Source organism: Physeter macrocephalus, chromosome 6 (assembly GCF_002837175.3).
Source record: "Physeter macrocephalus isolate SW-GA chromosome 6, ASM283717v5, whole genome shotgun sequence".
Lineage (NCBI taxonomy): Eukaryota > Metazoa > Chordata > Mammalia > Artiodactyla > Physeteridae > Physeter > Physeter macrocephalus.
Genome location: NC_041219.1, coordinates 16349974 through 16363959, shown reverse-complemented (window position 1 = coordinate 16363959; position 13986 = coordinate 16349974). Strand labels below are relative to the sequence as shown.

Sequence of the window (13986 nt, the reverse complement as noted above, 5' to 3'; positions counted from 1 at the left end):
AGAGGGTTGGCAGTTTGCATGAAGACTGCTTCCCCAACAGGTGACAGCAGTAGACAGCATGAAAATGAGTCATATTTATTCTATTGCAAAGATAAGGCAAACATGTTTTTCTAATAGACTCAATAGGAGATGGGAGAAAAAGAGAGGACTTGGTGGTGACTCCAAAGTTTTTCAGCCTGTGGAAGCATATGGAAGGATGGAGTTTTTACCAACTGAGCTGGTGAAGGTTGAAGGTGAAACAGATTTGGGGAAGAGGCACAGGAATTTGGTTTTGAACATTCTGAGTTTGGTTGGACTGCCTATTTGATATTCAAGCAGGAAAATGGAGTAGCAGTTGAACATACAAGAATATACAGGTTAAGCCTGGTATAGAGAAAATTTAGGAATATATATTTTAGTGAGTGAGACAGACAACAAACAAAATACATATTACATAGCAGGAGTAAAAGACCTCTCTGATAAAGTGATATGTGAAGAGATCTTTAAAGATACATTCTTAGTCACCTTTGATGATCCTCCCCTCTGACTCCACAGGTGATCTCATCCAGTGTTATAATTTTTCATAGAAAACATCCATGCACTGACTACTCCTGACTGCAGGCTCATGCAACAGCCTAAGAGACTTCACTTTGACATCTCACAAGTTACCTCAAACTTTGTTTCCAAAACCCAGTTCTTTATTTTACCCCATCCTAATCCCAAATCTGTTTCTTCTGAAGATTCCCCCTTTTCTTTAAATAGCAACACCATTCTTCTAATTGAAGACCAAAATTCTTAAAGTCATGCCACTCCTCTGCTCAACACCTTCATAGGGTCCCCATCTCACCCAGAGTAAAAAGCCAAAGTCCTGCAGTGATCTCAAGAACCCGCATCATCTCAAGAACTCATATCATCCTTCCACCTACACCCACTCCCATCTTCTTGCTGTAGCCTATTCAATTCTAGCTACAACGGGTGGCTTTCAAAATCCTATACCCACTTCTGTCTCCCAGTTTTTGATTTTTCTGTTTCCTTTGTCAAGTAAACGCATAATTTATGCTTTCATTCTGGGTTTGGCTCAATGTTTTCTTTGCATAATCAATTCCCCTAGTATATGCATGACCCAAATACTGCATGTGACATCTTATACTGAACAATTTTTCATTGTCTCTCTGAAATTCAAATTTACCTGGGTAGGTGAAAAATTCGGGAGATGGATGATGGTGAGAGTTGCACAACAATGTGAATGTGCTTAGTGCCACTGAACTGTACAGTTAAATATGATTAAAATAGTATGTTTTATATTATGTGACTTTTACCACAATAAACAAAATTTTTAATTAAAAAAATAATAAAATGCATTCCAAAGGAAAAAAATTTTTAACTGGATACCCTGTATTTCATCTGGCAACTCTAACTGTGGGGAAGTGGGAAGAAAAACTGGATGCTGAGCAGGCAAGCAAAAATTGTCCACTACAGGCAGCTAAGAAAGGCTTTACACAGACCACCAGGATCATGAGATGAACAGGTTGCCAGCAAATGTTTACAGGTAACTTCCCTGTTCAGAAACCTTTGATGACTCTCTGTCATTCTGTTTAGTACCCAAAGTTCATGCTATTTCATATGAGAAGCTAAGGACATCTTAATGTATGCTGGCCCTCCCTTTCAGGTCTCATATCCTCCCATTTCCCCACAGCACATCTTTTGCTCTGCACACAGGGCTACTCATAATCCCCCTGCAGAGAATGCCTCCCTGCCTTTGCTCATGTTGTTTCCCCTTCCTGGAATAATTACCCCCTCTCTTATTTTACTTGAAATATAATTGCTTACCTTTAAAAACCCAACTCAAAGAGTGTCACAAAAGGTATCTTCTTTCTGCTCCCATAACACAAATATGTAATCAAAACATAACTCTATGATAATATTTCATTGCAGTACTTAATAACTGCTTGTTTGTGTGTCACTTCTCTGCTTGATGAAAATTTCCTTAATGTTGGGAATGTATCACCATATTTTATAAAAATTCTAAAACCTAATTTCTTCCATTTGGCACATAGTAGGTGCTCAATAAATAATTATTGATTGAATCAAAATATATCTTTAAAACATTTTATCGTCTGAGCCTTTATTGCCTTTGAAAACTAGTAATTTAAATGTATACTTCTACACTTTAAAAGAAAAAAAATTGAAGTCTTTATAAACTTATGTTAAGAAATAACTTCTTGATATAACACCAAAAGCACATAAAGGAAAAAAATGATGGATTGGACTTCATTAAAATTAAAAACATTTCAAACAGCGCCATCAGGAAAGTAAAAAAGATAATTGAAATACTGGAAAGAACTATTTGTAAGTCATATATCTGACAAAGGACTTGTATCCAAAATATATATAAGCAATTCTTATAACTCAATAATAAAAGACAAAAACCCAATTAGTAAATGGGCAAATACTTTGACTGGACATTTCCCCAAAGTGAATACACAAAACGTCAATAGGCATAAGAAAAGATGCTCAACATAATTAATCATTAGGAATTGCAAATCAAAACCACAAGGAGATTCCACTTCATACCCACAAGAATAACTATAATAAAAAGACAAGTTTTGGTGAGGATGTGGGGAATTGGAACTCTCGTGATTGCTGGTGGGAATGTAAAATGGGGCAACCACTTTGGGAAATACTTCTTCAAAATGTTAAACACAGAATTATCATATGATCCAGCAATTATTCTCCTAGGAGAAGAATTCTTCTCCTAGGAATCTCCTAGGCGTTCCACAAGAACTGAAAACGTATGTCCACACAAAGGCTTGTACACAAATGTTCACAGGAGCATTATTCACAGTAGTCAAAAGGTGGAAACCATTGAAATGTCTATTAACTGATGAACATATAAATTACATGTAGAATATTCACATGGTAAAATACTATTCAGCAATAAAAGATATGAAATACTGATAATATTCCACCACATGAATGACTCTCAGAAACATGTTCAGTGAGTAAAGCCAATCACAAAAGACTATTCTGTGATTCCATTTATGTGAAAGGTACATAATATGCAAATCTATATTGAAAGAAAGTAGATTAGTGGCTGCCTGGGGCTGGGGGTGGGGGTCTGCTCTTAGGGGACTGCTAATGGGTATGAGGTTTCTGTTAGGGGTAATGAGAATATTCTCAAATTAGATTACATCTATAGTTGCACAACTCTTTAAGTATTCTAAACACCGTTGACATTTACACTTGAAATGGTTGAACTTTATGGTATGTAAATTAGATCTCAATAAAGCTATTTAAAATAAGCATTGGGTTTTCCTTTAATTCACTCATTTGCCCTTTATGTTAAAGTGCCACAATTTATTTTAAAGGTAGACCAAGATAATAATGATTTGGAACCAAGTTATATATTCTTTTTCTAAGGTATACACCACAGGTTTAAGATGACCTTTCCACTCTGAAATTATGAAAACATATATTAAGCTCAGAACAAAATATATTTAAGGTGATTTGAACAGATGAAATATTACACATTTTTAAACATATAATGTCAATAAGCACTTCAGAGAAAAATTGACTGTTCAAAAATTTTCCATGGGTAGTACTAAATTCCAAAAAAGCATAAAGACTATGCAGTACACATCTGTTACTTAAAGGAATTGAAGAGGTTAACATTTTGAAAGTGTTTTATTTTCGTTGTCTGATTACTGTTTATATTTACTTAAATTTCTCTTACCTTGAGCCCATTAAAAAAATTGCAACTTTTAGACAAGATTTTAATGGACTTCAGGTGCACAGATTTGGAATAATCATTTTTCTAATTAGAAAATTAACATCATTCAGTTGCACTGAACAAATATTTGTAGAATTTATACACGTGTGTGTGTGTGTACTGTTGTATGTGTATTCATGTAGCTATACATACACACACTTCAATACCATCCAGCATGTGTTATTTTATCATTTTGATTTTTATGTTCTGATTACAAGTAATATGGTAAAGGGTAGATCAAATGACCTGGGAATTCAAAGTTCTGCATTTTAATTCAAATCAACTTCGTGTAATTACCTAAGTCTCAGTTTCTCCAAAGTTCTTAAGGACTCAAATCTTAAATGTAATTTTTCAACGACATAAAACATTTTTCACTGCAAAAATGTATTTTCTAATGATTTTTGTAGTTTCTAAAAATTGCCATTTTTTAGTTGACTAGAGGAAATTCTCAATGTGAGGAGGCAGAAATTCTATTAAAGCTTAAGGTTGCCTCATTACTTGTAAGTGGTGTACAGAGTTCGAAGATATTTGGTATTATTACAGAAATCCTGTACTATCATACCTCAGTTATCCCAAATTTGGACATAATTGATTGGCAGTTCGCTCTAGCCTTCCTCCCTAAACCAGTTCTCAATTGCTGTCTAATGAATATAAATAGGCTTTTCCCAGTTCAATGTACAGATAATGGTATCTTATATAAATGTCACTATCAATGTTTTTGGGTTTTGTGTTCATAAAAACTGTCTGAAATGTTGGTTTTTTATTAGCTTCACAATAATACTGCTCTGCATTGTATGTGGTATTGCACACCCCAAAGGAGGGGTTTAACTTTGGAAAGGCAGTTCCCTTCCACTAAGAACAATTTTTGGGCATGTTCTCAGCTCTGATCCCTCCGCAAGCAAGCAATCCCAGCAGCTAGGGGAATCAAAACTCTGAAGGAGCAACTGGTCAACTGATCTTTGATCCTTTCCAACATCTCTTACACCTTTCACTAGATAATAAGAAGTTTGGCACCTGCAATACAAAAGTTCAGTAATATTTTTGAAGTACTAACTCTGCAGATCCAACTGGTATCTTAAGATGCTATCTTAAGACTTACTCTATCTTTCTCTGCCCTTTTAATTTTGATTTGTCCAACTGTTTCTCCACGTGTTAGGTAACTGGACTTACCAATACCTTTTGTCATTTGTTTGCTTTCCCATTCTCTCTATTTTATCTTTCTCACTGCTTTTGTGATGTTTTCTATACTCCTCCTTTTATCCTACAGTCAGTTTTGTCTAATATGACATTTGCATTCCAAAATATCATGAGTTATGCAAAATTGCAAAATAAAAAACCCAGGGCTTATGGGGGAAAGGGGTTTGCAGTACAACACCAAAACCTTTATCAATGACTTTTAAAAGAAATAGAATACTATTTCTAAATACTATTTCTAGTATTTCTAATACTAAAAATAGTAGCACAGTTTTACACATGTTAAATGGTTAAGGATTGCATAACTGCTGTGATAAATTTAACTCTTTACTTTGAAAAAGATCTGAAGTTTGCTCATCACAGTGGGTGTCAGAAGGGTTATAGCTGTGAGCTATTGTGAAGTGGTGGAAGGAGGAATATCTAAAATCAGACAGGTGTAACACAGATATGGATGGGCTGACTCAAAGTGCTTGATGAAGTGTGAGGTTGGTGTTAGATGTTTGAGGAAAATGCATGTGTGCATTTTGTATATTCCTACCCTGATTGATTCAGCTAGGTCTGGTTTTCTGTGTTCTGCTAGTGATTATCAGGAATGAGTTTGTATATTATAAAACACAAAAGTTACATTATGTTCAAATTGTTTCTTAATATATCTATCATGCTAGAATGAATTCATATTTTCCAAACAAGCATTCTAGCAGAATTGATAGTACTTTTTTTGCTTTTTCTCCGTACTTTCCTATTTCTAGTTTATTGTGATCTTTTTCTCTTAGCACTTATTTCTCCCCTGTTCCTGCACTGTCTTCACCACAAAATTTCTCCAATGCAGCTAGGCTGTAGGTCATCCTTCTGAAGACATGAGTTACCCTGGTTTCCAGGCAGCCCCTTCAAAAAGAGGAAAAATCAGTCTCAAAGTATTTAAACTCTTCAGCCTCTTTCCTGTGGATTGTGTGCACTCATGACTTTTATGTTGATAGCAATATAGAAAGCAAGACTTTTCTATGCTATACCTTTGTTCCAGCTAGGTCAGATTCACAGCAGGAATAACTTTCTTTAAAAGAAAAGTGTAAGTTTTCTTTTACTGAGAGTCATTGAAAATAAGACTTGCAAAGTCACAAAGGATCTTGAATAAAAATAGAAAATATTACATAGTTTCTGTGCCCTTATTTATTATTTAATAATAATATGCTGTGTTACATAATTATTTATAATAAATTTTATAAGTAATTGATTAAAAATAGCTGCCACTTATTGAATGTTTATGCTATATCCATGTTTTGTGCTAAACTGTGTATAATGTAGCGCATATAATAGCTTCCAGTTCAAATGCATCTATTAACCTATTTGAAAATTACTGATCTACCTTTATATTTTAATGTCAATTAAGAGTTTTCTCAGAAACTTAGTTTTCCTCCAAAGCTAGTTCTGTTAGAGTTCTTATTTCTCAGTATGAAATCTTTATCAGTCTCATATCTTTAAGTTCATGAATTTTAAATTAAAGATGAAGAAAATTCTAAGCGCAGTTTCTTTCTCTTTTCCTGCAGCGTTTGTCCAATGGTTCTATAGATTCAACTGATGAAACAAGTCAAATAGTTGAACTACAAGAATTGCTTGAAAAACAAAACTACGAAATGGCCCAAATGAAAGAACGTTTAGCAGCCCTTTCTTCCCGAGTGGGAGAGGTGGAACAGGAAGCAGAGACAGCAAGAAAGGATCTCATTAAAACAGAAGAAATGAACACTAAGTATCAAAGGGACATTAGGGAGGTAAGTGATTCGCAACACTTTCAGTCTTTGCTTCCTGAATGCTGTCTCTGAGATGCTTTTTCCATAATTTCCCCTAATGGCATATACTCTACCTTTTCTCAAAAGACCGTAAATCAGTATGCATTATATTAGTTATGAAACTTGTTCACTAAGGCAAAAATAGTTTACTTCATCACCCCTTTAAATATGTATGGAAAGAAAATGTTGCTATCAAATCTCAGAAGTAATAAAAACTACAGGTTTTTAAATGAATTTTTAAATGTTTTAAGCTGTTAATTTTAAATAACCCTAGATTCGGGTACGAATAATGAATTGCTATACTCTTAGCAGATGGGAATACTCAAAGACATTACTTTAAAAATATCCCTCTTATTTTGGTTTTCTATCTGTGAATGTGAAAGTACATGTGTGAAAGTGGGAACCTTTCTTTCTCTATATGTTCAGTTCTTACTAAACTTAACATCACTTCATCTATTTGAAAAAGTGGGTACTTTAAAGTTACGACAAAAATTACAAGGAGATGTCTTATTTGTGATATTGCCAAATCATCTTACCAGCTAAGGTGAAAAGTTTAGAACCTTTTCACTGTTATCACTCTAATTAAAAAGAAAATTATCTACAATTATGAAAATTTTATTTTGTGACTTTTCGCCTTTTCCATTTTTACATGTTCTTTTAAATCATATTTTTATTTTTTTTATCTTTTGTACATCATTAACTAGCTGTTATTGGAGTTGACTCTATGTATCCAATTCTTTTCTTCCAATTCTTCTTTGAGCCCATTTTATCATACTTTTGCCTCCACAGTCCCATCAAAACTGTTCTTATCCAGTTTGACCTCCATGTTGCTGAATCCAGGAGACACTTCTCAGTCCTTTGAAGCACTTGATCTAATTACCACTTCCTGGTGTATTTCTTCACTTGGCTAATAGTACACTACACTGTTCCTGATTTTCCTTCATTTTTACTTGCTACCCCCATCTCAGGCTCCTTTACTGGCTCTACTTCTCATCCCCAACAGTGGAATGCCTTCCCTCCTCAATTTACCTTAACTCCCCTGGTAAATTCATGCCGTTTCATGGCTCCAAAAACTACCCGTGGTCTTATGATTCCCAATTCATATCTCCACCTTATCCATCTCTCCTGATTTCCAGATTCCTGTATCTAGATCTCTAACAGGTATCTCAAAATTAATATTTTCAAGACTGTTTTCCTTCTATTCCCCCCAAGAAGCCAGACTTACTCGCAGTCTTACATATCTCAGCTGACGGCAACTCCATTATTGATGTTTAGACCAAAAACCTTGGAAATGTCCTTGATACCCCTCTTTCACTCACACACTGCATTTGCTTCATCCATAAATCTTATTACTTCCAACTTCAAAATATATCCATCCTGTGACCTCTTCACACACTCTTCATGGCTCTGCCTTATTTCACACAACCACCATCTCTCATTGGATTATTCTAATAGTCTATACTTAACACAGCAGCCTGAGTGACCTGTTGCAGTGTAAGTCAGCTCAAGTCACTTTCTCCTTAAAACTCTTCAATGGCTACCTATTCTACTTACAGTAAAATCAAAGTCCTTGCAGTGATCAACAACCCTGTACAATCTCTACTCCCACCCTCTGACCTCTGGGAACTCATCTACTACTCTTTCACTTTAATCCACTCAGTTCAGTTACTGTGGCCTCTTAAGCAAGCCAGATCTATTCTGTTGCATTTTCTTTTCCTTCTGCCTTTTACTCAAATGTCTTAGTGAAGTGTTCCCTAACCATGGTATTTACACATATACACTCTCCTTCTTTCATTTTTTAAAAATCTCACAGAATTACTGCCGTCTGACACAGTATGTACTTTGCTGATTTACTTGTTTGTCATATGCTTCCCTCTCCACTGTATATAAAGATTCATAAGAGCTGGGGTTTTTTGTTTTGTCTAGTTTTGTTCATTGCTCTATTTTAATCATGTACACAACTACTGAGTATATAGTAGGCACTCAAAAGCTCTTGTTGAAAGGATGGATATTTATGGGTGTTAGGTGTAAACATCAAAAGGCATGGATGAAATCAGAATATGTCCCCAAACAATGCCTACTATCTCAGAGTAAGGTAGATAATCCATGAAGTGGTTCTGTCACTGCACAGATAAAGATGCACCTTTTTATGAGTTAACAGTTCGGGAATGCATCTCTCATCTTCACTCCTCCCACAACCCAAACTCAGAGAATTTATAAAGTAGGTGAAGTTTAACCCCTCTTCTATATTACTGTTAAGGAACACTAAGATTTTTGACTAGTAAACCACCAGGGCCATATCTTGAGCTTTTGCTCATTTTCTATTTCTTCATTCTCTTAGTCCACAGATTTAGCTGTTTTTCTTTCACTTAACACTCACCTGTTCTATTAATGCTTATTTAATCCAGTGTTATTTGCAGGTAGAGCCCAGTATCTCCAGCTCTTCCTTTCTTATGACCTAAGTAAAAATAACCCTTTGATTCTAATAGTCTTTGGATGTAGGTGACAAAAAGCTAAGTCAGATTTAAAATGTCAATCATCTATCCGATGCCAAATTTTTTTTTTTATAATTAGGAAAACCTTCTCATAGGTAAGGTGTTCTGCTTTCACCAGGAATTATTTTTTTTCAATTTATTTATTTATTTGTTTTTATTTTTGACTGCGTTGGGTCTTCATTGCCGTGTGCGGGCTTTCTCTAGTTGTGGTGAGCGGGGGCTACTCTTCGTTGTGGTGCGCGGGCTTCTCATTGCGGTGGCTTCTCTTGTGGAGCACGGGCTTAGGGATGGAACCTGTGTCCCCTGCATTGGCAGGCAGATTCTTAACCACTGCACCACCAGGGAAACCCCTCACCAGGCCACCAGGGAAGCCCCTCACCAGGCCCTCACCAGGCCCCTCTTTTACAATATAACTATTCTTATCAGCTCTATAAGTTATGGGTAGTTATATCTTAGAAGAGTTTCACGAGAAAGGAATATTTCTCATCATTCACCTTTGAGGGGGCTTGCAAACACAAATGTCTTCAAAGCCAGGCAAACAATATAAATGTGTGAAGTGCCAGGTATAACAGTAGGAAGTGATAGGGTTAATGAGACCTGGACAAGGAGCCTATACTCTGTCTGCCTTTCTAGATGCATCACGTGTGTGTGTGTGTGTGTGTGTGTGTGTGTGTGTGTATTAAGCACACTGTGAAGGCCAAATAAAATATTTCCCATAAGATTCAGGATGCAGGCCATGGGAGCCTGGTTTATATTTAATTTCTTTAATTCCCTCTGTCCTTTAGGGAAGGTACTTGTAATTGTCCCATTTTTCTCAGGTGATGTAAAGTAACTTGTCCAAGGCCTATTCACTATTCTCCCCAACACACTACCTTCCCCACCCCCCAGCACCAGGAAGAATAGAGGACTACCCAGCTTCAAAATCTGTGCTTCTTCCACTGTGAGCAGCTTCCAAAATCAACAAGATGTAATCATTTACTCAGTGATAGCAACTATCATAAAAAATGCAGCTGCACTATAAACTGCTTCCTAAATAATCAATCTTTTGATCTTTTCAATAAGCAAGAAAATGTGAAAATCACATACTTTAAAAAGGTATCACATAACACTGAAAACTCCAGACTTTGCTTTTATGTATTCTTGAGCTGTGGTCACAACAAAGTCTAGTAGATTGCATGATTTTAAGTAGAAAAAACAAACAAGGTGATTCTCCTTGCTACCCCTATAGCACTGCTAACCCAGTATGATTTATATATGATATAAGCAATAATTATTTGTTGAATTAATTAGGAAAAAAATAGAGAATAGGAAAAAACTGACCACATAATTAAAAACTGAAATGCATTTTGCTATGCATGTGCATAATATATGCATAATATATGTCTAATATATCTGAAACAAATTGTAAGTATATTTCATTAATGGTTTCAGAATATATTTTTGCAATTATTCTTTGTCAAGAAATAAATCTATTCAAAATTTACTTTTTTTTTTTTAAGCCAGGGTGATGATTACATCTGTTTAATTTCTTGTATGTTTACAAAGTTTACTTTTGTTTGAAGTTTTGTCTTAAGCGCTCCTTAAATTGACTGTGACTTCTTGGAGTAAGGGTTAAAGCTTGGCACAGTACCCAGACTAGAAAATATAGTCAGTCTCATAACGGAGGCTTAGTTTACCTCTCCACTCTTTTTTTTCTTTTTTTTAAATTCGGATATAGTTGCTTTACAATGGTGTGTTAGTTTCTGCTGTACAATGAAGTGAATCAGCTATATGTATACACATTCTCCTCCCTCTTGACCCTCCCCTCCATCCCACTCCTCTAGGTAACCAAGGGCACCAAGCTGAGCTCCCTGTGCTATATGGCAGGTTCCCACTAGCTGTCTGTTTTATACATGGTAGTGTATATATGTCAATCCCAATCTCCCAATTCATCCGGCCCCCCTTCCCTCCTGCCCCATGTCCACACGTCTGTTCTCCATGTCTGCATCTCTATTCCTGCCCTGCAAATAGGTTCATCTGTACCATTTTTCTAGATTCCACGTATATGCGTTAATATACGATATTTGTTCCACTCTAATCAAGAAGGCTACTTACTAATCGGGTATTTGGATACTAATATCTCATTAAATATATTGATATTCAAGGAGTTAGAATTTTCTGTGAAGTATTTCAGTTATATTTTGTTTTGTGAATAAAAACAGCTTATCACTCCAACTTCTTATTAAGAGCTCTTTGAATGTTCACTATGTGATTATATGAGTGAATACATATCAATTTTGTCTTTTCTATTATCTGAAACATGGAGTTATATTTTTCACTTTACTAGCTCTAAGTTACTATAGAATTATATTTATTTGATATAATAAAATCCAGTTTTAACATAAACTTCAAGTTAAGAGAAAATTAATCCTTTTCACAGTTTTTCGCCTTTTTTTAAGCAGCAGTTTTCAGGAACTAGAAAAAGCTTTCTTTTTTAAAATTTCTAAGTAACACACAGCGAAAAGATACTTCTCCAACTTGTAAATTCAAAATTTATTTTTGGCAACACAGCCTGCTGTTATAAATTGAATCTCCCATATGAATCACTGAATTAAAAATGAAATACCAAAGTCACATCCAACGACTCCTATATGTAATATATGCCATAGTCAGATCAGCTAATTATAGGCATAATAGTAAGAAAAAAAAAATGCATAAATAACAATAAAAAGCTATTATTTATTTAGTGTGTATTGTACATGGTAATAAAAAAGAATAATAATAAAAAAGAAGCTAGAATTTACTGAGTGTATATTGTACATAAGACATCATGCAAAGCACTTAAAATATATCACAACAATGTCATGTATTAACATCCCAACCAAAAACCGAAAAAAAAAAAGAAAGAAAGAAGATGAAGTTTAGAAAAGCTAAGCAGCATTTACCCATAACAGGGTTAATACGTATCAAAAACTAGGATTTAAAGCAAGTATGTACTACTTCGTGCTCATGTTCTAAAGAAACACGTGTATGCCTTTAACTGAATTTGTGGCTATTATAATTTTGTAAGACGTTTATATATGTAGGCTAAATTTAGAATTTTTTCTTGGGCTACAAAATTGACATAACAGTCCCAGAGTTCTGTATGAAAATGAAATTAACAATACAGAATTAACAATTGTAAGCAGCACTCTGAAGGAATAGTCTAAGATTGAAAACTCTACCCTCATTGGACTAAAAAATATAGGAAACAGAAAAAGTCAAAATCTTAAGCAAAAGCTTTTTAAATAGTAGCTTTTATTTGGATGGCTAAAATCTAGGGATGCATATATAATGTTAAAAGAAATTAGTTTGGGTAATTTTTGCCAAATTGATGGATTAATTGTTTCATACATTTGAATATTAATATTAACATAATTAACCAAGTAGTGTTTAATTTGGTCTTGAAGTTCAGCAAGACTAAGATAGTCAAAAAGGCAACAAAACCTCATTCCAGGTAGAAATGTCACAGAGTGTGTTAGTTTCCTAGGGCTGCCATAACAAATTACAATAAAAGGGATGGCTTAAAACAACAGTAATTTATCCTCTCATAGTTCTGGAGAAGTCCAAAATCAAGGTATCAACAGAGCCATACAGTCAGTATTCCCTCTGAAGGCTCTGGTGAAGTATTCTTCATTGCGTATTCTAGCTTCTGGTGGTTGCTAGCAATCCTTGGTGTTCTTGGCTTGTGTCAGTATAAAGACAATCTCTGTCTCCCTTTCATATTGCATATTTCTCTGTATATCTCTGTCCCCAAATCTTCCTTTCCCTGTAAGAACACCAGTCACTGGATTTAAGGCCCACCCTATCCTGTATGATCTCATCCTAACTTGATTACATCTGTAAAACCTTATTTACAAATGATATCACGTTCCCAAGTCCTGAGTGAACATGAATTTTTCACTATTTATCTCACTACAAAAGACTAATGGCAAGATGAAAGATTAGGCTATTAAGTGGGAGTTAGGGTAGAGGAGTTTTCAAGGATGATCCTAAATTTCTGTGCAGCACAGTGTCATTCCCCCCCCCAAGGTAGGGGGAGGCAGGGAGACTAAGGACAACATGATGAGTTTCTTTGTAGAATATGACTTTTTAATTAATTTTAATTTTTTATATACACATAATTTTCAAAGTCAAATACTATCAAGAGAGTACAAATCTAAACACATATGTTCACAAAACACATACATATACACAAAGCCACCACCTGCCTCCCATCTCACTTCCCTGAAATTCTTTTTTCCTCCACAGTGTCCAAATTTCTTTTTTTTTTTAACATCTTTATTGGAGTATAATTGCTTTACAATAGTGTGTTAGTTTCTGCTTTATAACAAAGTGGATTAGTTATACGTATACATATGTTCCCATATCTCTTCCCTCTTGCATCTCCCTCCCTCCCACCCTCCCTATCCCACCCCTCTAGGTGGTTACAAGCCACCGAGCTGATCTCCCTATGGTATGCGGCTGCTTCCCACTAGCTAGCTATTTTACGTTTGGTAGTGTATATATGTCCATACCACACTCTCACTTTGTCACAGCTTACCCTTCCCCCTCCCCATATCCTCAAGTCCATTCTCTAGCAGGTCTGTGTCTTTATTCCTGTCTTACCCCTAGGTTCTTCATGACCTTTTTTTTTTTCTTAGATTCCATATATATGTGTTAGCATACGGTATTTGTTGTTCTCTTTCTGACTGACTTCACTCTGTATGACAGACTCTAGGTCCATTCACCTCACTACAAATAACTC

At 35.2% G+C, this 13986-nt stretch overlaps 1 protein-coding gene across 2 annotated transcripts in view; it reads left to right on the top strand.

Moving 5' to 3' along the window:
- Window positions 1-13986, top strand: part of PPFIA2 (PTPRF interacting protein alpha 2) — a 467683-nt gene that overhangs the window by 340366 nt on the left and 113331 nt on the right. For both annotated transcript variants that reach the window (XM_055085240.1, XM_024122861.3), the window contains one exon: window positions 6487-6708. In XM_055085240.1, coding sequence (XP_054941215.1) covers window positions 6487-6708 — 222 coding nt within the window. The remainder of the gene's footprint in view (window positions 1-6486; window positions 6709-13986) is intronic.